Source organism: Epinephelus fuscoguttatus, linkage group LG1 (assembly GCF_011397635.1).
Source record: "Epinephelus fuscoguttatus linkage group LG1, E.fuscoguttatus.final_Chr_v1".
NCBI classification, from domain to species: Eukaryota; Metazoa; Chordata; class Actinopteri; order Perciformes; family Serranidae; genus Epinephelus; species Epinephelus fuscoguttatus.
In genome coordinates this window covers 27,178,179-27,201,365 of record NC_064752.1, presented here as the reverse complement: position 1 = coordinate 27,201,365, position 23,187 = coordinate 27,178,179, and the positions used below count along the sequence as shown (strand labels likewise).

The following is a 23,187-nucleotide window of genomic DNA, read 5'->3' as shown; positions in this document are numbered from 1 at the left end:
TGTATACTATTTTCAAAATGTCACAGCTTGTAGTGTGTGGGTATTTGGACCAGGGGTGTCAAACATATGGTCCGGGGGCCAGAACCACAGGATCTAATCAGGCCCACTGGATAACTTTGTACAATTAAAAGTGATGCACTTGTGAAGGCTAAGAGATAAACACTGAATTGCTTCCTTAATGTAAAATGCTGCCTCAGAGGTTTTTCCACATTGACCAGAATATCAGTTCTCTGAAAAAGCAATGCATACTTCCTGTGGTTGGTCATATTCTAAAGATACTGAACATTGTGCAAAATATTGTCAGTCAGCAGTATCAGTACAAAAGAATCTGTATCAGATTAACTCTTTTTTTTCTTTTCTTTTTTTTTTTTTAAATATTGGTGGAACCCTATTGCTACTGCCAAAACTTTTGATTTGTAAATGGTTTGTGATGCAGGGAAAGACTCAACATGCTTCCTCAATAGCTTCCACTTTAGTTTGGTGTTGTAATGTCAGGATTACTACACAGGAGTGGAAATGTACAGAAAAATGCAAAACTGAGACTGTTGTTCAAATTGCATTTATTCCTCTGAGGAAATCACAGGCTGTTTGTCATCGTCGGACCGTATGTGGCACATGAACTAAAATTAGTTTGACACCCCTGATTTAGACATTTAGTTTGTTGAAATTCTCAGATTAAATAAGTGGAGGTGAGTCTTTTATTCTGGAGGACTTCCACCGGAAGTCTCCGTGTTGTTGCTGCTGCTCATGGTGAGTTCAAACATCCATGGTGAAAACATGTCGCCTCGTGTTTGACAGGTTGGTCTGGCTGTAGTTAGCAAGTTTATTATAAATTACTCTTCTACTATTGTCATTAACTGGTACAGTTCAACCGGTGTGTCCATTATACAAACACGTAGCATGATGTGGCGGCGGTTAGCTTGTTCTGTATTTGCAACAACTTTTTAGCTCCTTTAAGCTAACGTTAGCTAGCTAAGTTAAACGGCAACGTTGCGTTTACGGCAATAACGTTAACGTTACAGGTTTATTCACAGTGTTTAAACGAATATAATGTATTGCTAATTTATGACGACATGATAGCATGATAGAGGTCTCTATAACACGTTGCTCCCTTGCTAATTATCTTACCTATGCTGTGCTGATAGTTTGAATGTCTCTGTCTCTCTCCAGGTGTCACCCATGAGCCTCTGAGTTTGGCACCAGCTGTGATACATATATACATATACATCCTCTAGTTACACCTCTGTGTCTAGTGAGGTGCAGCCCACTTATTCAGCATGTCCTCCCAGGAAGATGTGGCTGCAGAGCCAGGCCCTGCCACTGAGGATGATGCCACCACTGGGGACGTCATCACTGTCACCATTGGAGCAACCGTGCCCACAGGGTTTGAGCACACTGCTGCAGAGGAGGTCAAGGAGAAAATTGGGGTTGATGCACGAATCAGCAAAGATCGTGGTCGTATATACTTTCCAATAACCACTGACAAGCTTTTTCAGGTAGGGAACCTGGAGCCAATGCATGCCTTGTTCTTCCAAGGTGTGTCTCACTGTCAAATTGTATTATACCCTTAGGGAGCGTTGCTTTAATGTTGAATGGTTAAAGAGTCAAAACCTCTGTTTAATTTGGCCAGGTGTAAAAACAGCTTAGAAATCACAGTGTTGTTCATTGAATTCCGCACTCAAGGTCCATCTTCTGAGGTCTGTGGACAACCTGTTTGTCGTGGTTGAGGAATTCGATAATTACCAGTTCAAAGAATCAAAGGTAACTTGCAGCCAGCTTTGTTCTGTTGTATCTGATGTCGAGCACATTATCATCAGGGTAATAAACTGTGTTTCTTTTGTAGGAGGAGACTTTGATGGAGTTGCAGCAGCTTGCCTCCAAACTCCCCTGGACTAATGCTTTGGAGGTTTGGAAACTAAATGGCACCCTAAAAAAGAAGAAAGGCTTCCGGAGAGGAGGAAATAGCACCAAAGTCAAACCGAATAGTGAGGCCACTGATGCAACTGTGGCTGACAGCGAGCAGCAAGAGCCATCTCAGGAGGCGTCTGATGCTGAGAGCCAGATGCAGGCAGAGAGCATGCCTGACGCAGAGGCCAGCACACAGGAGTCAGAGGAGACAGCACCTGAGGCCAAGCTTATCAAGTTTCGCGTGACGTGCAACAGGGCCGGTGACAAACACAGCTTTTCCTCTAATGAGGTAGCCAGAGACTTTGGTGGAGCCGTGCAGGAATTCTTCCAGTGGAAAGCAGACATGACAAAGTTTGACATCGAGGTAGGCATGCTTGGACTGACGCAAAGTGAATACCATCACTCTGGCCAAAACAAACTCTGCCTGTTCAGATATTTAGAAGGCATAACCTAATGTTTAGTTTAAGGAGTAACAAAAGAAAAACTAACAACTCCCTTGAGTGATATTTTCCATTAAGATAAGCTGCTCACGTTATGTGACAAGTTGACAAATGCTGCATTGTATCAAACGGCAGAGATGACTGTTTTTTAAATTGAGTTTAAATGGTGTTCACACACTGATAACAATCTGTGGCTGTTACAAGATGTTTGTAATTTGACTTCCACAGTAATTTAGTTTTAGTGCTGATTCTGGCTCAGCTGATATTTATATGCATATTTAGATGAATTATAATAATTACTAAATTGCCCTTTGTAGGATGGATGTTTGTGTTTGCTTGTGTATTATAGATAATAGAGTGGAATATCAGGCCTGAAACTATTGTTTTCAATATTAATCAGCAGATTAGTTTCTCAATTTATCAATTATTAATCATTGTCAAAAAATATTTTTAAAAAATGACCATATCAAGTTTTCAGAGCCGAAGATGATGTTTTCAGCTGCTTGGTTTGTCAAAGCAACAGTCCAAAACCACAAGATATTTTATTGACATATATTGAATTCAGAATAAATCCAAACTAAAATAGTTGGTGATTAATTTTCTGACGTTCTTCAGTTCCACAGAATATAAAACTGTATTCGTGGTTACATGAATAATTGTTTTGGTATTTTTTAATTATGCACTGTATGCTTCTCTACTATAGGTGTTGGTAAACATACACAATGTAGAGGTGGTGATCGGCATTGCGCTCACAGAAGAGAGTCTTCACAGGAGAAACATCAGTCACTTTGGACCCACAACTCTGCGGTCCACCTTGTGCTACGGCATGCTCAGGTAATTCTACAACACTGTTGAAGCTCTGTCAGAGATTTTATGTGGATGTTGTTGAGATCTTGAATTTGTTTAAAAGTCCACATTGACTGCCACACCATAAACACTGCTCAGGAATGACCCCAGGAATGAGAAAGAGCTCAAGGTGTCAACCTGGCCTTCAAATACCCCAGATCCCAATCTAATCGAATATTTAAGGGATGTGCTGGTACCCCAGAGGTACCCCTGAGCCATGGTGGGTCCTACTTGGACTGGGCTTGGCTCTGACCAGTCAAGATATGAACGCAGGACCTCTGGAGAGTGTTCTTTGGTGTCTGGCACCAACACATTGGCTTCAGATTTTTTGAGTCCCATGGGTTGCGAGGTGGGGTAACAGGACATCCCACAGATGTTGGATCAGACTGGAATTTGTGGAATTTGGAGGTCAAGTCAATGCCTTGAGGTCTCTGTCACGTTCCTCGGGCCACTCTTGAGCAGTTTTTGTGGTGTGGCATGGTGCATTGTCCAGCTGGGGGGCCAATGCTACTGGGGAGTCCGGCTGCCATAAGGGGGGATACCTTGTCTGTACTGGTGTTTAGGTGGTTGGAGCGTGTCTGGTGGCAACCAAATGAATGTCCAAACCCAAAGGTTTCCCAATAGAACATTGCATTGTAACAAGATGATCAGTGTTGTTCACGTCACCTTTTAGTGGTTTTAATGTTTTGGCTGATCGGTGTAGTATTTAGTTAATATCTGTATTATTTAAAGGGGTACTTACTTTGCTGATGTTCAGCCAGCTTTGTGTCATTACAATGTGGGTAGTATGTGTAAATGAACTCTGGTAAACTTCCCTCCATCTTACCAGCGCCCAGATCCCCGCTCATCTCCCAGCTCAAATCTGATTTTCAAATCGATTTTCACTGGCACCGAGGCTGTTGATTAAACTACAGATTGTTCCTCATTTTTGCACACCCACTGCCAGAGAGACCCACCCCTTTCTCTCATTCTCTCAAACTTCGTTGGAACTGCAAAACTAGGCAGCGCTAATCAAATACAAACTAAGAGTCTGTTACTGCGTCGCCTATTTCACGCCTCAGATGTTTTCAGAAACATATTCTAGCTTGCTGTAATTTGAGATCATTTATCACCAGCTGGCTGTCATATTGTTTCCCGTGTCAGAATGGACATGTGTACATTTCGTTACCCACCAGCGTTTATTGGTCCGGTGTGGCGCCATGCATTCTCGTAGTTGCAGGCTTTATATCTCTTGAGCAAAAGTGAATGCTACAGTCCCTTTTCTCTGTTCTCTCTGGTCATATAGCACCAATTTCAAAAGTATTTATGTCTTTCTACTGAATAGTCAGCCTAGTTATACCAAAAGACCATCTTTCCAGCAGTGAAATACGTCTTTAATTCCAAATTTGGTGATTTTTGGTTCACAAAGTGAAGGTCATGTTGATGTGACAAAGTTTAAGCCATAAAAACAAATTTCCACTTTTAACCTCTTTCATGATGACACTGTCGATAACAGGTGTGATCACCTTGGACCGCTACCAAAGTTTTGGAGGAAGGAGGAAGAGTTGGTGACAAAACAAGTGCTGAGCAACAATTGCAGACTGTCATCCACAGTTACAGCAGATTTGAACATGTTGGTCTACTCCCACTCATTCAAATAGATACACCTGAAGGAAAAGGTGCAATGAGCCGAAGATAAGGGACAAACAAACACTAAATTTTCATCTTCGCCTTTGTCTGTGAACACATACAAAGAAAAGTTGACAAAAGCGAATATTTTGAATATTTTGAATATTTTCAAAACACATTGATGGGGTTGTGCAACAATTCTTCCATCTAAATGCGACATGACTAAGTACTTCACCTGACTGAATACCAGGAATATACAATATCATCACACTAGCCAAGAACAACTCTCCTCTGTTGAGATAAATATGCAAGTCACACCTTGTGGTTATTTTTGGACGTAACAAAATAGACAAAAAAAAAAACACTTCTGCTAACATTTTCCATAAAGAGGAGCATGTAACTCAGTTTGCTCATGGATTCAGTTCAGTTTTATTACTTGTTCTGGTTCAGCTAATATTTGGATGTTGTTGTTTCAGCATCATCAGACTTATAAATGAAGCATGAACAGTAGTAGTGGGACCACAACAGGGCCCTGTGGTGCTTTTAAGCCCACAGTAGAAAGTAGGAATAGTGCTGAGTTGGAATTGGGTACAGTAGTTGGTGAAGATTATTGAGTTCAAAGCCTTCGGTAATTTCAGTCACCATAGAGGAAGGGCAGTGGTTTGTGGTTTAGACTGAGGAAATTAGTTCACACATATGAGTCATTACTGTAATATTCCAATTAGACAGTACGCAAGAACTGTGTTATGAGTCCCTCCCAAGTTAAAACACAAAGCGCTGTTGTTAGGTAGTGCTACAATTCAAGTATTTCACATTTAAAGACTCTCCTTGTTCCAATTTTATTTGGTTCTTAATGAAGTGATAGTTGTTATTTTGGAAGTGAAGGGTGCATCAGATACAAATTATGATGTTGAGGGAGGAAAGGTGTGGATGGGTGTGATGTAAAATGTCTTAGGGCAGTATTGTTCACTCATTTATCCACTTTGTTTTTACTAGTCATGTTCAGTGTTCTGGCAGTTAAAACTGTTTCTGCTGGTGCTAAGTGCAGTTATTAGACATTGTTACAAACAATTGAGTCAAGCTCATTCTCGGAACCCATCGGCTGTATTCGGTGTCTGACTTCCGGCAGACGGCGAATACAGCCTCTGGGGGCAGACCCCCGATTTTTTGGCATTCCGGTTTGATTTGGGCGAAGGAGGCGAATTTCCGTTTCCGACTTCCGTTTTAAGTAATTATGCTGAACCATTGCGATGGATTCAGAGTTTGCAGTGACGCCAATTATGTTCCGCCTCGTTAGTTCACCGCACGGACCGTTTAACCTGGCAACAACTGCAGCTGGCTCAAACGTGATTGGTCAATATCACACGGACTACAAACAGCCTACAACCGGAAACCAGGGCTCTTCCGCTCTTCTTCCGGAGGCAAGATCTCCGGGGTTTGCCTACATTCACCGAATGTGGAGTCTGTATATAGAGACTAACCATCATATTGCTTTGGTGTTGTATTCACACTGTATCATCTGTTGACAGGCTGTGTAAACCTCGGTTGTCAGATATAATATTTGATCCAATGTGCGGGACTGGAGCTATACCATTGGAGGTGAGACATATCTGTGCCTAGACTATACTATTCTAACAGTATGTTTGCAGTATAAAATAGTGTGTTTTGCTTTTCTTCACCAGGGGGCCATTGAATTTAACAGCTCATTCTACGTTGCTGGTGACAACAACGACATGGCAGTTAACCGCACTGTCAATAATATATGTCACATCCAAAAACGGAGGGCAGACAAGGGCAGGTGAGAGCTGACTGTCATGACGAGGTAGTTTTGATGTACAATTTTGTGTAGTTACTGACTGTCATGCTCTTTATTCCTTTCTGGATCTTTTCAAACAGCGCATCTGGATTGCCCATTGACACAGTGCAGTGGGATCTGTGCAATTTACCCATAAGGACCGGCTCTGTTGACATTGTCATCACTGACATGCCCTTTGGGAAGAGGTAATAACAGTGGTGTACACTACATGGTTGATTATATGTAGAAATGATGCTGAGTGAGTTTTGAATACTTAAATGCCTCAGCCGAGGTCTAAGCTGACTGTAATGTGACCTTGGTGTTTTAGCTGTTGGTTGAAATATATTTTGAACAGAAAATATGTAATAGTGTATTTATCTTTCAGCACTTTCACGCCAACCATGAAGTAAAATCTTTCCATTGTTTTCTTGAAGAATGGGCTCTAGGAAGAAGAACTGGGACCTTTATCCCTCCTGTCTGAGAGAAATGGCCCGTGTGTGCACACCAGGCTCAGGGAAGGCTGTCCTGTTGACGCAAGACAAGAAATGCTTTGCCAAGGTAACTGCCGTGCTCATGCAGATAACAGGATTTTCAGCTAAGATGTTACACAATTTTTCCAGGAAAGTAAGATACCATTACATGAGAACTTTCTAATAAATCACAGTGCGAGTCCTAGCCTGCCACCGTCTTCCTGATAACGAAATCGTGCTCGCTGTTCTTCACTCGAACCAAATGTTAATCCAGATGTTGGCAGCCTATGCACGCAGCAGACCACCTGATAAGGCTGCAACAACTGCCTTTCCTAGTAGCCTTATAATCCATAAAGCAGCATGTACCCCACACCAGTAAACAAACGGCTGAATGAACAACAATAAGTTCTTAAACCTATGTGGACGACACAAACTGGGTGTAACTGGGTGCATCAACTAACACTGAGACAACATACTTAATACGGTCACCAGCTGCGTTTGTTGTGCCTCTTGACTTTAATTCATAAACAAAAAAAAGAATCCAGTTTCTCGAGTTTGAACACGTGTTGCCTCTTTTGAGCCCTTCATTAAGGCTGCATCATATCGGACACACGTGATCACTATTTGAGAGATTCAACATGCAACTGATTCAATTCATGTCATGGAACATGCTCCATACGTGATGCTTTAATCAGTGATAATTAAGGTAAAGATACAACCTTTTTCCTATGCCAAGCTAATAATAGTAACAATAATAGGTATTGCGGAACAAAAAATTTATTCATTATTCTATGGTCGCAACAGGTAGCTGGACCTGCTCAGCAGTACAATAAAGTGTTGTAATTATCCTTAACCGTCGCTGGGGGCTGGGGTGTGGCTAAAACCTGCGTGCCCTCTAATGCACTGCCATTTGCGTGGCGTAGACGCGTGTTCCTCGCACAGTAAGACAATGCATAATGTGTTCCACCCATGAACAGTTTGATTTCTTTGTATCTCCACCCTTATATAATCAGTGGTTGTGCTTTTTCTACACCTCAGTGAGCTTGAGATGGAGGCGTGTCAAGAATAAACTAAATAGTACACTGAATGTACAGGGACACAACCTGTTGCCATGGTAGCGATTCTAAAAATAAGTAATTTAAAAGTTGTTTCTTTTTTGGTGTTCCTCAGTGGTCAACTTGTCAGCCGGATGGTGAGGCTGACCACAGTCACTTTATGCGTCTGTATATCTGAGCAGTAATCCTCTTTTGGTAACAAATGTTCACCAACAGGGCTGGACATGACCACAGTTTAAAAGGAAGAAATAGTGGTAGCCAGCATGTGTAACATTATTTGCTATATTCAGTAGAAATAAATGACAGCCTGAGGCCACAGAGTGAAGGAGACAAAAGTCTCATTCCTTAAATGGACAGGCTTCCTAAACCACACAGTGCAACACATGCTAACCATGTTGGGTAGTGTTGAGTAATTTCACAGTAACCACAATGTGCCAACCCAGACAGTGAAAAAACGTTCATCACTGACGGCTGACACATGCCAGCGTCATAGTATGGCATATGGCATGAAGCACTTTTGTTGCTATGGTTACCTGCAGTTTAACTCGCTGCACAATGCTCCCTGATTTATATTAATGGTTAAACCACTGACTGGAACAACACTTTAAGTGTCCTGATACACCATATCCTCAGACTGCTAGCTACAAAGAGTCTCATCAAACAATCTCATAATCTGAGCAAAGCCTTCCTCTTCCAGGTGCAGTCATTGTTTACAGTCAGATTAGCAACTTGAGGTGCAAGAATTGAGTTGGAGTTCCTCTCGCACTAATCTCTCTAAATAGATATCTGCATATGAATGAAGATAAAAGAAAAGAAGCAAATAAATAGTTAAATCGTCAGACAAGATTCCGGGTGTCCAGATTGCATTTCATCTTATGCGTCCTGCCTATTTTGCTCTCCACACGGACTGTTTACCTGCTTGCAACCAAAGCCCGCTCAAACATGGTCAGTAGATTCTACTCAGACTACAAACAAAAACCAGAACGCTTCAGTTTCAAAAACATTGTCCTGTTGCCTTCAGATTCTGCATTCATATGCAGATATATGTTATAAGGATCAGTCATCACAGCACTCTTATCACATCTGTATGAGTATTTGTCTAACTTAAATACCTGTGGTTTTGCAAATCATCAACCAACAGTCTGAATCTGTCAAAGAGTGTGCATTTAGACCTCAACAACATACTGTATGCACACCTCTCTCAGTGGTTGTAGACTTTGCTTAGTAACCAGTCATGTCCTATAAGATATAGACTGAACATCTGTTCTTTACACATAAATGAGACACACCTGTATGACTTTCAGTAGAGTAGAGCAATCAGTCTATCTCGTTACTTCTTCGGATAAGGCATTCTCGGAACCCATCGGCTGTATTCGGCGTCTGACTTCCGGCAGACGGTGATACAGCCTCTGGGGTGCTTTTTGGGCGGAGGAGGCGAATTTCTGTTTCCGACTTCCATTTATATATAAGTAAATATGCTGAACCATTGCGATGGATTCAGAGTTTGCAGTGACGCCAATTATGTTCCGCCTCGTTAGTTCACCACACGGACCGTTTAACCTGGCAACAACTGCAGCCGGCTCAAACGTGATTGGTCAGTATCACGCGGACTACAAATAGCCTACAACCGGAAACCAGGGCTCTTCCGCTCTTCTTCTGGAGGCAAGATCTCCGGGGTTTGCCTACATTCACTGAATGTGGAGTCTGTATATAGAGACTAAGGATAAGGAGACTAAGTGTCCACTGCCATGCTAGTGACCCTCTGAGGCTGTAATGCAGCACAGCGTTGCTTTGAGCTAAATACAAAGGTTAGCATGCTAACATGCTGATGATAAGCAGGTCTAATGGTCACCATCTTTTATTTAGCATGTTAGCGTGCTAACAGTTGTGACTTGGTACTAAACACAGTACAGGTTGGGCAGCTGAAAATTGTATCAGTTTTGCAAGTATATGGTTCTAAACCAAAGTCTTGCGAAAATTATAATTTTGACAAGATAGTGGTGTTAGAGATAAAGTCAGAGGGTTACCAAAGTCCATCATCTGAGGACCAGATATTTAAGTCTGGACAGAAGTGGCGAACTCATAGACAGACTGATAGTGCCAACCAAGAGCAGTTTTGCGAAAAAGCTTATCTATGAGGTCAATGAGTTGGTGGGGTTTTTTAAAATTGTTGTTTAAAATTAACAATAAACTTCTGAGAGTAAAATAGTAAAATGGTAAATCAGGTTAAAAGAAGAAGCTATGAAAATTTTGGACATCGAAATCGGGTCATGAGTCACTTCGGTCAGTGGCACAGTTTACTGCTGACTGTTGTGGTAAATGGGATTCCCCAGATTTGGTCAAATTTAAAAAGTGATTAATATTATATAATAAATGGTGTGAAATGGAAAATTCCAGTGTTACTGGTTTTGATTTCCTCTTCTTCAGTCCATCAATTGTGATCATTTGTAAATGCCACTGAGCTTTTTTATGTTTATGCAGCTCTCCATCAACTTTAAACAATCTAATGTGGCCCTTCTGCTTAAAAGCTTGCGTGCACACTCAATTTACCCCAAAATCATCTCTAAATAATCTCCCCACAGTTTGAGTGATGCAGGTTTAACTCAGCTCAGTCTCTTGAGTCATGGAAAAAGACTTTAACCAGCTGTATTTGTGCAGAGATCATGTTTTACACAAAACAAATGTCTCATTTGTTAGTTTGTCCTTAAAAGATTTATGTCGTCTCCAGGCTGTCTCCAGGATGGGAGGGCTGTGGAGGAAGCTGCACATTGTTTGGGTCAACGTCGGGGGTTTACATGCTGGAGTCTACCTCCTCAAGCGGACCGCGGCCTTGTTTGGCCAAACTCCGGAGGACATCTATGAATCACGGGGAACGGCTAATGCAGAGGGGAATGACAAGGATGACAAGGAGCTCTCTTAAGTCACATCCTGTATTTTAAGTTCTGGAGTCATATCTGAGGCCATGTAGGATCAACATTATTTATATTCTCTTTACTGATCTAATGTTTTTTTGTTTTTTTTTTTTTTCAGGTTTCAGGTTCTCTGGTGAAGCTTGCCAAACAGTTTTAGTGTATCGTTTTTGTATTTCATATTAAGTTCGATGGCTAACTGGAAAGTGAAAAGCTATTGTAATGCTTAGCAGCAGTTTAATGGTTCTCACACATACTGTTTGATTGAGTTCATGTGTCATATTGCTGCTCAGAGACATGCTGAAGGTTGTTTCACTGCACACCTCAGACCTGCTGTGTCCACGTCACAAGACAACTGCACATTGCCATATTGTTCTGATTAATAAATAAAATTAATCAAACAAAATGTCACTTGATCTAAATATTCTTCACATTACATAAGTTTGTCAGTGATACATTTACAACAAACAGACCAGTGCTGAGTAGAATGGGAAGTTGTACTTTTATTTTTATTATTTTATAATTGATGTGCTTGGGAAAAAAGTAAGGGAAAGCCACACAGTGTGAGTGTGTGCTTTCCCCTACTTTTGCTTTAAAGGTATGCTATGCAGGAAATGTCAGGTACAGTTTGTAAACAGTATGGGCACAGACAGTGAAAGCCAGCCCCAGATTCACTCTTGTTCACCATGTTCTTTTTCTGTCCTGTGTCCCAAATTCTGTAGCTTCCTCTTAGACAGTCTGACAAGTTTGCTACCTTTTTAAAATAAGAAGAAAATTCAGGAAGAGGGCAGGATCTCTGTGGATAAACACTCTGCCACACACCTCTAGAGGGATGATTGAGAGGGATTACTGAGAGGGGCAGCTGTAGCTAAGTCCATGGGGACTTGGGTTCAGCACCGGAGGGTCACAGGCTTAAGTCCCCATACCAAATATGGAGGGAGGACTGGCAGCTGGAGAGGTGCCAGTTGGTCTCCCAGGCACTGCCAATGTGCCCAGCCCTCTTACTCTGACATACCTTAATTCATTGCATGTACAGGTCCTGTATGTATACGTGTGGGCATTTCAGGCCTGTGTGCAAATGACAACAGAGTGGAAAAATTTAATTTCTCCATGGGGATATCTTTCTCTTCTTCCAGTTAAAACATAGTGTTTAAAAAAAAAAATCCTGCATAGTACACCTTTAATTTCCAGCTACCTGCCAGCCAGCACGTCAAGAAAAGGTGTGTCTCTTTTTTTTTTTTTCCCAGTTCCTCCATATTTACGTGCTGACCTGAGTACACAGCAGGAGCATGGGACCTGTGGAGGTAATAAGAGAAAAGGAAGTGTTTGCGTGTGACTCAGAGTGAGTTTCAGTTGCAACTTGCAGGCTTCGTGAACATTTGCATGCAGCATTTCACTTCCTTAAACCTCCAATAAAGTATTACCAAGGTTAAAGCCCTGAGGGGAAAAGAATGGGGAAAATACAGTAGAATTGTTCAGCAGTTCATGTCATAATTATCAGAAAGAAGAAACATGAGAAAGCCATAACATGTATGCGTAGAAGTTTCTGCTGCGAATTTAATGTAGATTTAATTTGGGTCTTGATAGGAATGAATCACAGATGCAGTTTTTATTAGTATTGCTTTACACTGTTGTAGGGTTAACTGTTTTTATTTAGATATTTATTTTTTGCAGTTTGAGAATAACAGATACAGATGGGTGACAAACTAAAGGTAAAATGAACATGAAGTATGGAGTGAGGCCACCAGGAGCCTCCAAAACAGTTTCAGTGCTCGTTGCCAAGTCTGTGAAACTCTATTTGAGTTCCTCCACAAGATATTTCCTCATTTATGTACCTTTATTTAGTCCGATAATCTTATTGAAATGGAGATTTCCATTGCAAAAGAGGGAAAGAAACACTAACTATTTAAAGATAAATGCGTCAGATCGTTTTAGTCATATGGAGATGGTGGCAGAGCGCATTGTTTTATTTGTTGGCCCCAAATCTGCTGATTTAAAAAGCATTTTATTCTCGTCATGTTCCAAACTCACCATTCAGTGATTGGTGCACAGAAACATCTGTATTTGGTGTGTTTATCCAGTCTGTTATCCAGGTTTTGCCTTTAATTTGCCTCCCATCTGTGTAAGTGCTTAACTAAAGCATGATGTTATTATAGGATTTCCAAGGTCACCACCTTCATGTGTTGGCACAAACAACATTAATAAATAATATCTAACAGCTGAGCAGCCTGCTAAACGTGGTGGGGAATAACAGCGTTTCGTTTCGTCTCGTCCCGTCAGTCACTGGGTCGAGGCAGGTTACTCACGAGATGGCGTCAGCAGCAAGATAGCATGACGTAATGCGGGCTCATAAAGAGCCACGTGAGGACCGACGGGACTCAATTGACTCTGCGCGGCCGGGACGTAAACACACGAGATGATCTGGACCGTTTTCCTGCTTGTCCAAGCTGTGCTGCTTTATTTTATCCTCACACACAGGTCGAGGTGAGTGACTGCGTGGTTCACTTGTGTTGTTATGTGTGCATGTTTAAATACGTCATGTTTCCCAGCAGTGGAAATACTCCTTATCAACATTTTCTAATACTATATGTGTTTTTGTTGAGTGTTGTGATGTAAATCAGAGGCTGCTTTAAAACCCACTTGACCTACTTCTGCTCCCAAATAACTATAAAACTTTGGTGACAACAATTAAAACTATTATAGTCTAGTAAACTGATGTGTGTTTTCATCACCTCAAGCAAACCCATTTGTTTTATTAGTTTAGTTTGGTCCTACTCCAGTCTGAGGGATGTGGTTTAACTACTACAGTGTTAAATTTAGAAGCGTCTCTTCACACTTGAAGTGCTTTTTGTTTTCTTTTGAGCAGATTACAAATAACAAAATGATGCTGTGATGAATCTGTGATGTCATTATATTTGTTTAACTAATCCCTTCTATTGTTATGTATGATCTTTACCTCAGTGACTAATCTCTTGATAAAAGTTAGTCATAAAAACAGACTGCACTGTGTGTACACTGACGGCAAATACTAATGTTATTGCAATGTGGCAGGCAACAAAGGATATGCATGTTTCAAAAGACAGAGACGCAGTGTTGTTTGTTGTGCAGGACTGTATGTTTAGTTTGCGTCCCCACCTTTAATACTGTCATGTCAGATAAGATTAAGTGCTAAACAGACATATGTGCCTCTTAAAAGAAGCAACTTTATGTAATTAAAATCACTTTAATGTTGTTGGGTTTTTTTTTTTTAAATATATTTTTAGATCCAAGACAGATCCACCTTTAGACAAAGGAGTGATCCCATGGTTAGGTCATGCACTTGAGTTTGGAAAAGATGCCTCCAAGTTCTTGAATCGAATGAAGCAGAAACATGGAGACATTTTCACAGTGAGTAGAAGAAACATAATGTTCATTTGACAACAATCTCACATCTGTGGATACTTAAATGTTTATTTTTCATAGCAATTTAAGGACCGCATATTAGTGTAAAAGTTCATCTTTGAAGTCTGTAAAGTACTCAGAAAAAAAGTGGAAGTTTACAGTTTCATGACATGGCAAATTTAGAGGGTTGCATCAGGAGAGAAGAGGAGTCCTGTTTTTAAATGAGACTTTTTTGCTTGGTTTTAGTCCATAAAATCTGATGTGGAAGATGTTACTGTAGAATACTATAGAGATTTAGAAATATGCTTATATTCGTGTAACAGCAGGTTATGGATAATATCATGACTTTACATCAGGATACACTATGATTTCCAGTCATCCTGACACAAAATGCACAGTTTGATATTTGAGTGGTCGTAAGAAGTTGTTTTCCAGGAAATGTGATCCTGAGTAAAGGAATACTGCACTTCGTTAGAAACCAGATAAACTTGCTTGCTTCAAAACCAGTTCAGATATGAGCTACGTTACAATAAGTATAATAAAGTGTTGTGATACAAGATATTATTGCTGTGTTTACAACATTTTAGGAAACAGTTTAACACTTAGAAATAGCTGTATGCACCTCATACATTTTCCCTTCTGCACTGATGACCTACAGGTGCGTGTTGCTGGGCGTTACGTGACAGTGCTGCTTGACCCGCACTCCTACGACACGGTCATCAATGACTCAGACTCCCTGGACTTCAGTCGCTACGCCCAGGTCCTCATGGAGAGGATCTTCAATCTGCGGCTGCCGCATCACCAGCCGGCCAGAGCAAAAGAGATGATGAAAAAGTATGCGCTGATATCTTTATGCCGCAAACTGAAAGCTTGTTTTGTATATTTTCATTTTCATTTCATGTAAATGTAGAAACGAAATTTGCTTCTGGAAATCAGGCCACTCCACTCTGATGAATAGTGTCATTGTGGATATTTCTGAAAAACACCCCACCTATTTTTGGAAACCTATTTTTAGGGCGTCTAGTTTTGTTATTGCTCAGTTGCTCTACACAGGTTTTGTTTGTTGTGTATGACTGAAAGATGCAGGGTGAGATGCTGGCAGACTTCAAGGAAATCAGGGGAAAACCACACACTCCATGCTATCATTTTTATTTTTAGACTGACATTTGGGCACACTGCCTTCTTCAGGTTGCATCAGATTGAGTGTACAGTCTTCCTTTCCCTTTTTGCTCATTGTGTTACCACCCAAATTTGCTTAATATAAAACCTTACATTACCTCAGGGAAAATAAGGCCAACAAGAAGCTTTAATAACAAGTGTCATGTCAACACCATCAATCAGTGTGACATGATTTACAAGACTCCCACCTTAATGCAGCGGTAAACATTGATTAACCTTGTTGCCACCTTCTTTTGTGTCCGCAGGCACTTCCAGAGAATGAATTTGGCCGCCCTGAACGGCACCATGAGCAGACACCTGCAGGCCTCGCTGAATGCCGACATGCCTCAGAACCAGAAAGACTGGAAAGAGAAGGGACTTTTCGACTTATCTTACAGCGTACTTTTCAAGTAAGAGTGCCCCTCACTTCTGCCTACACACACTCACACACTTAACTATGTGAAAAGAAGCATGCATTCATGTCAAAAGCTTTCAGCTAAACAGTTTACACACCCGTCAGTCCTGTGATCCTCTGTTTGTAAACAGGGCAAGAAAAATGTAGGATGACTTCATTGCTTCACTCTAATGTTCGAGGTCACATTTCCGGTGGAGCATTTTGGCAGATTCAAAATGTAGCCATCTCTCATGATATGAAGTGCCACTGGTAAACACAGGAGAGAGTAGATATCTGGGATGTGAAACACTATATGGTAGCAGTGTTTCCGGTGACATGGTGACATCCAGTGTGATGAGATGCTGCACCTTGTGCGGGCCAGTGGAAAAGTACAAGTTAAAAGGGGATTGCTTGTGTGCTTTCAAGAGGAACATTTGTGTGGGCTGGTAATCTCTCTATCAGGACAAAAAAAAAGGGCCACCATTCATCAACCAGAGAGTCCCGCATTCCCACACTTTGTCTCTTTTTATTTCTGCAGGGCGGGGTACCTGACGCTGTTCGGAGGAGAGCAGAACAACAACGGCACTGATCCCTCAAGCGTCTACGAGGAGTACAAGAAGTTTGATGAACTCTTGACCAAAATGGCCAGAGGCACGCTGAAGCCAGGTAGTGACGCCTTGAACACCTCTCACGTTTAAATGCCTCAAAACTTTATGTGTCTGCTGCAGCCAGTGGTTATCTGAGATCACACATGACAACATGAATGAAAATAAAAATGTAGGTCAGTTTGTGTCACCATTACAAAGCATGAGTCAGGAGAAGGTGTAACATGTGTTTTCACTGTTTACATTGTCACTAACGTGCTTTGACATCATCAATAGATGCTCCTTCACATTTGTTTTGCCGTTGCCATGGCGAGTTTCACTCACTCAATTGCTTACATAGCGTCTACTGTAGGAGCCTGTCTTTTAAAGACTTTCACAATACATCATCGCAGCGCTCTGCAGACTCTGATCTAACTTGTACTGGTAACTCACTGCATACACCTTATTTCCCCAGGCTTTGTCTTTCCATGTGAGCTTTGTTTTTTAATTGCATTTGTTCCACACACAAAAGTCAGCCAATTACAATATTATTGCTCACCGCCCCGAGTCGTGCCTGTCATACCTGACACAATGTTCCTCTCCCACCTCTTACGCACAATTATATCTGTTTATGTATTTTTCATTCACATTGAGCTCATCTGTTTATGTCCGGCCTGTGACTCACTCACTCTCTTTGTGGTGTTTATCTGTGCGACAGAGGAGAAGAGGACAGCCCACAGTGTTCGCCAGAGACTGTGGGAGCTTCTGGCTCCAGCAGGTCTGACTGAGGATTCGGGGTCGAGCCCTTGGCTTCATGCCTACAGGCGGCTCCTGCATGAGGAAGGGACGGATGAAGACACTCAGAAGAAAGCGGTGCTAATGCAACTGTGGGCCACACAGGTGAGTCAGATATCAGTGTGTACTGTGTGTGAAAGGTAGGAATTTCAGTTGCTGATCACCTATAGAGATTAGGAAAGCTGCCTGCTCAGTCAGGTGAACTTGATGCCACTGTAGCTCTGTGGTGTCCCCAGGAGCCGGAAGTAACTGAGAACATTTACTCAAGTACTGTGCGTAGGCACAGTTTTGAGGTACTTTACACGAGTATTTAAATTGTCTGCTACTTTATGCTTTGGCCAACAAGTATCAGAACAAAATACTGTACTTTTTACTCAACCACTTTTTCACCTACTAAGTACAGCACATTGTTTCAGATTTAACCAACGGCTCTTCGCTCTTGCGGAGTGTAACCTTTAACACTTTAACATTCTATTACGTACTTTACTGTGTTGCTTGTTTTATTAACCACGTGTTGTACTTATTATAGGCTTTTAGGTTATTTAATTCTTTAATATAGGTCTGTCTTAAATGTTATTTATTCTATACACTGCAGGACCTGGGTAACAAATAATGCTCCCACATGTTTTTAACATATTTTAATGACAATTAACCCAGGACAAAAAATAAAAAATCAATCAAGGTCTCAATCAAGTCTCAGATATCTATGGGAGACATTTCCCCTCTAAACGGCTCAAACAGTTTCATTTAAATCGCAGTTTTAGGCCCAAAGATGCAGAATGATCCAATATTTCACAAAGAACAGCAAAGATTAGAGAAAAGCCAAAGAAATTAGTAGAATTTTGTGCAGCGGAACTTTTCTTTTTTCTTCTTTCCAGCCCCATTAATCATCTGAGGACCATTTAGATTCATCTTAGGACCCTGGACTAAACTAACTGTATTTAAAGCAGTTAAAACTTACTCCACCTTGACCAGCTGCTACAGTAAAATGCTACTGACACATTTGCATCAGTATGAACAGTCTAGTTAACTGATAACATAATATGAAAGAATATTAAAGTACATTTTGCTGATGATACTCTTATACTTTTTGTACTTGTCAGGGTTTATATGGAGGACTATGGTATTGGTACCTCTACTTAAAGAATAAAAATGGAGCACTTCCTCCACCACTGTGCAGTTCTCTTATTCAGCACATGAGTGTGCTGTTCACTTCTGCTTTCACAGCAGTTGTTCTGCCTCTGAGGGTAAAAGCCAATAAAGGGTTTCAGGACTGTGAGATATATGACTGTAATTGAACTCAGTGTCTTGAGACTACTTTTAATGGTGTTAGACTTAAAAAAGCTGAATGTTGTCATGTCTTGGCTCAAAATATAACAAAATGGCAACTTTACTGATATTCTTCTCTGTCCCTGAAGTACACAGTTTGCGGTATATCTCCTGAAAATGTAAAAACCTTTAAATTGGTTTATCAGATGTTTTAATGTTAGGTTATGGAACAGTGCGCACACACCTTCGTGTCTTCCCACCCTTATTTCTTAATTTGCAAAACAAAATCTAGGTTATCAGTTATATTGGTTTTAGTCTTGACCGATTTGACCTGGTCTTGACTTTTTCCTCACATATAAGTGGACCCAGTATGTGCTCCTAAAGTCGTGCCTGCAGCCCTACTGGAGGGGTTTATTGCATCAAAGGCCTTAATCAGATATTTACTTCATGTGCCTTTATCTGCAGGCTGCTTACTCATCCTCTCTTTGTACTTGTCACGACAGTTTATTTCCATTTGATTACGAGTTTTGAGTCATAACTTAAGTTCTGTCTCTGAGTCACATTTTTTATCTTTCCTAAAACTTTGGTGAGAGAAATTAACATGTATTTGCATGACACTTACTTCAGTAATGACACACAGTATTATGATCACAGTCAGTATAGTATTACTAAAGGAATACTCCACGCCCCAAATGACCTTGTGTATACAAATCACCCCAAATTTGAATTTTCAACAACACTAGGGTGAGTGACTGATATTCACATGGTCATTTTTAGGGTGACATATTCCCTTAGGTTAAAGGTAGTTACAAGTGAAATATGTCAGTGTCTAAGGAAGCTCTGCCACTTTGAAGTCTCTGATATGTTTGCCCAAAGTTTGGATAATGTCACGATCTTGTGACGTGTGTTGTAATGGATACAAAACTTCTATCATCAGCAGTGTTAATGTATTTTTAATAAGTGACGTGAGAGACAATTCTGTAGGGACTTATTCACTGTGTTAAATTTCCAGTGTCATGTCTCTACTCCTGGCAGACAGCGCTGCAGTTTGCCGTAAAACCAAATAGCTTCATAGCTTGTCCTGCCCTTGGATGCAGGCAGATGGCAGGGGACCTCAGGTTTCCAATGGCTTTCCTTATTAAGTAAACCATTACCGCGCTGAGCTTTGCCAGCAGTGAGACTTTCCAGAGCTTGGCTCCTCTCATCCCAGACACATGAAAGGAAGCTGCTCTTTTTTATCTTGTCAGCAGTAAAGATTCATTAGGTCTTTTTCCCTTAATAAGATTTAACTTTAATTATAACATGTGCAACTCTAACTAAAAGACAGACATGAGTACTGTGGGTGTCCTGATGTATTCTTATTTGCTATCACCAAACAAACCACCTGTGCTGTCACTATGCAATGCCAGAGTGACAGAGACAACCGTATCATCGTGGTCATGTGAGACTTTGTTTGCTTTTTAGGGTAATGTTGGTCCTGCTGCATTTTGGCTGCTGGGCTACTTGTTGACAAATCCCGAAGCTCTGGCAGCAGTGAAGAAGGAGTTCAGCAGGATCTCACTGATGGAAACCTCAGAGACCTCATTACTGGACGGACCTGTGAACACCCCTGTGTTTGGTGAGGGCTTGATCCCAGCTTGTGTAAACAGAGTGACATTTATTGGTTGTAGGTAGAAACCAAAGTCTGGATTCACATTTCAAGACTGGAATAATACGCATTATGTATGTTTATAGTGCAGAAAAACACAATGTAATGATGCAAAAGAATAATATTTGAGGGAAAATTCTACAGCTAAGTGTTAAGTTTAAAGGAATGGGATTTATAAATCCAAATAGACAAGACGTGTATTACAATATAGATGAAATTCATAAAGAGTAGAGAAATATTGCAGATGAAGCTTGTAGAAAATATGGAAAACTCTTCATTCTGTCAGTATACAAAGATGGCTCCCTGACTTCATAGACATAGTAAGCATGGAACCCTGGGCTGCCAACATGCACCCAAGAAAAAAAGGAAAATATTTCACTCTGGAGACAAGCTATAATAAAATCCTAAATACAACTGTTCTCAGTGTACATAAGGTCAAGGAAAGGTGGGGTGGTAGGGAGCTAAATGGGGGGATATGGATGTTTGTGGTTGCCTTGTTACCAAATCTATCATGATTAATGTATTGATATATATATTTATCTTCTTAATTTGCAATCTATCAACTTGTCATACTCCCAGTAATGTGAAAATATCAATAAGAAATTGATCACAAAGAAATATTGCAGATGAAGAAAAATGCTGCTACTCTTTTGCTGTTATTAACAACATCTCTCTCTGCCCTCTTCTTTCCAGAGAGCGTCTTGGAAGAGACACTCAGACTCACCGCTGCCCCCTTCATCACCAGAGAGGTAGTGCGGGAAAAGACCCTCCACATGGCTGATGGTCAAGAGTACCTGCTGAGGAAAGGAGACAGGGTGTGTTTGTTCCCCTTCAACAGCCCCCAGATGGACCCTGAGATCTACCACGAGCCACAGGTTTGTCATCCTGACTACTTTTCTACAACCTCCTCACCCTGTCAAAACTTTCCCGTGCTGCCAACAGGAACAGTAGTAATTGTCTTTGGGACGAGTTGGAGGCAGACTTAAGTGTAATTAGCGTAGTTGTTTATGCAAGGTGGAATCAACGCCTACACAGAGCTGACCCTGTATTACCCAGTGAGAGGTCAAACCCAGAGCTGTGGACCAATGAGGGATTAGCCGAGCAGGGGAACATAAACAGGGCTAATGGGCGTGGGAAGGACATTGCAGTCAGGCTGCATTAAGAATCTCTGTTTTCCAGAAATGAGGCCAATAAACAGATATTAAAACTGTGTGATCAAGCTAATTCTCTTAAACAAATCTGCCCTTTCTAATTGGTTCGACTCTGAATGTGTTTCCTTTTCAGAAATACAAGTACGATCGCTTCCTGAACCAAGATGGATCGTTGAGGAGAGATTTTTATAAAGGAGGGAGGCGGCTGAAATATTACACCATGCCATGGGGCGCAGGGACCAATGGCTGTGTGGGAAAGCAGTTTGCCATCAATACCATCAGACAGTGAGTGTCCTAAAATGAGTTCACCATGTAACTTTACGGCTGGTTAAGACCTCAAATATTCCACTCTGGAGGAATTTGTTACGTTTAGTTTCTGCTTCAGTGCTCTAATATCATGTTTCATTTGTGCTTTGCTCTTCAGGTTTGTTTACATGGTGTTGACTAACTATGATTTGGAGCTGTGTGACCCAAATGCTCACATGCCGGAGGTAAATGCCAGTCGTTATGGATTTGGGATGCTACAACCAGAGGGGGACTTGCCTGTCCGATACAAGCCAAAGAATAAACACTAGGACTTTGAAAACAACAACACATTATCTTGTATGCACATTTCAACACTTTGTTTATAGTGTTAATATGCCATTTGTACTTTTGTATTCCATATTTATATTATAAAGTATATAATTATTTTGTTATTTATCAATAAATGTAAATAATATGTTGTGTACGAGCTTGTGTTGTCACGTTTCTCTGAGCTTTTGGGGTAATTAATATGCGTTTGAATGGCTCTGTGAGTTACATAGAGAGTACATTATAATGAGGGGACTGTCTGTACTGTAAACTGAGCAGGCTGTACATCTGTCGCACTGACACGTGCCCACTGTTTGCAGAATGAAGCTGAGTGGAAAGTTTAGATTTATATGTCATGTGGAGAGTAACTTACTTACGGGCAGATCCACCACGGGCCGCAGACTGTAAGGTGCAGTGCAGGTTAGCGGAGGAACAGCAAAGAATATGCTCTTATTTCTGCTCACAGTTTTAGAAGTTGACACCCTGTTTAAGCCATTAAGGCACAGTTATGGACAAAATTGGCCCCAGTAAATCCAGCACAGAGCTTTTATTTTATAGTGCTGTTTCCTGCTGTTGAGGAAACAGCTTCTTGAAAGAAGGTCCATGACATGGCCAAACTCAAGTATGACGCTGAATATATTAAACTATGTGGACCTTGAACTAATCCCTAAGGAGACATCTGGACCCTGTGGCTGGACTGGGTGGGAACCACTGAGTTAGGTTATCTCTGCAGAGAACAAACAATTGAACAAACACCATCCAGTTGGGACCAAGATCACAGACAGGGGACGACACAATGGACACCTGGTCCTAGATACACAAAAGTCCCCTTACCTACAGTTTTTCTTTTATTAAGGACTTCTGGGGCTCTGTTACTGACATGAATGACTAAACCTGACATAGGGGCTATCTGAGCCCTCGGGCCCCCGGGCATGGGCCCTCTAGGCCTGTACAGTGATACAGCCATGACAAAGATCACTATAATATTCCTTGGAGGCCTCACACTATGTCTGCCTGTAAGAGTAGGGTGAATGTGTGGCACTTTTTTTTACCCCCTGTTCCTAAAGGGATATGTGGTGTGTTAAACTAATAGCCTTACTTTAAATTTGATCTATAATATACTCCCTATAGAATTAGTTTTGCTCTAATAGTTATAGATCTGAAGTAACTTCTGAAGACGCCTTTGATCCAGTCCTGCCTAAT

The 23,187-nt window shown here is 41.1% G+C and overlaps 2 protein-coding genes across 3 annotated transcripts; both read left to right on the top strand.

The window, feature by feature from the left end:
* Positions 1 to 686: 686 nt before the first annotated feature.
* On the top strand, positions 687 to 11,437 carry thumpd3 (THUMP domain containing 3). 2 transcript variants are annotated; one of them, XM_049574075.1, is made up of 11 exons: positions 687 to 798; positions 1,171 to 1,496; positions 1,684 to 1,761; positions 1,844 to 2,272; positions 3,052 to 3,182; positions 6,332 to 6,401; positions 6,485 to 6,600; positions 6,699 to 6,803; positions 7,032 to 7,155; positions 10,851 to 11,052; positions 11,153 to 11,437. In XM_049574075.1, the coding sequence occupies exons 2-10, from the start codon at positions 1,278 to 1,280 to the stop codon at positions 11,040 to 11,042; spliced, it is 1,464 nt and encodes a 487-aa protein (XP_049430032.1). In that variant the 5' UTR covers positions 687 to 798; positions 1,171 to 1,277; the 3' UTR covers positions 11,043 to 11,052; positions 11,153 to 11,437. The 2 variants fall into 2 exon arrangements, with proteins under 2 accessions (XP_049430032.1, XP_049430023.1); XM_049574066.1 differs by having other exon boundaries at positions 10,851 to 11,437.
* Positions 11,438 to 13,363: 1,926 nt separating this feature from the next.
* On the top strand, positions 13,364 to 22,141 carry LOC125887345 (prostacyclin synthase-like). The gene is made up of 10 exons (XM_049574090.1): positions 13,364 to 13,515; positions 14,295 to 14,418; positions 15,071 to 15,246; positions 15,837 to 15,980; positions 16,503 to 16,630; positions 17,267 to 17,448; positions 20,077 to 20,230; positions 20,954 to 21,135; positions 21,545 to 21,696; positions 21,836 to 22,141. The coding sequence occupies exons 1-10, from the start codon at positions 13,448 to 13,450 to the stop codon at positions 21,984 to 21,986; spliced, it is 1,461 nt and encodes a 486-aa protein (XP_049430047.1). The 5' UTR covers positions 13,364 to 13,447; the 3' UTR covers positions 21,987 to 22,141.
* Positions 22,142 to 23,187: the final 1,046 nt, after the last annotated feature.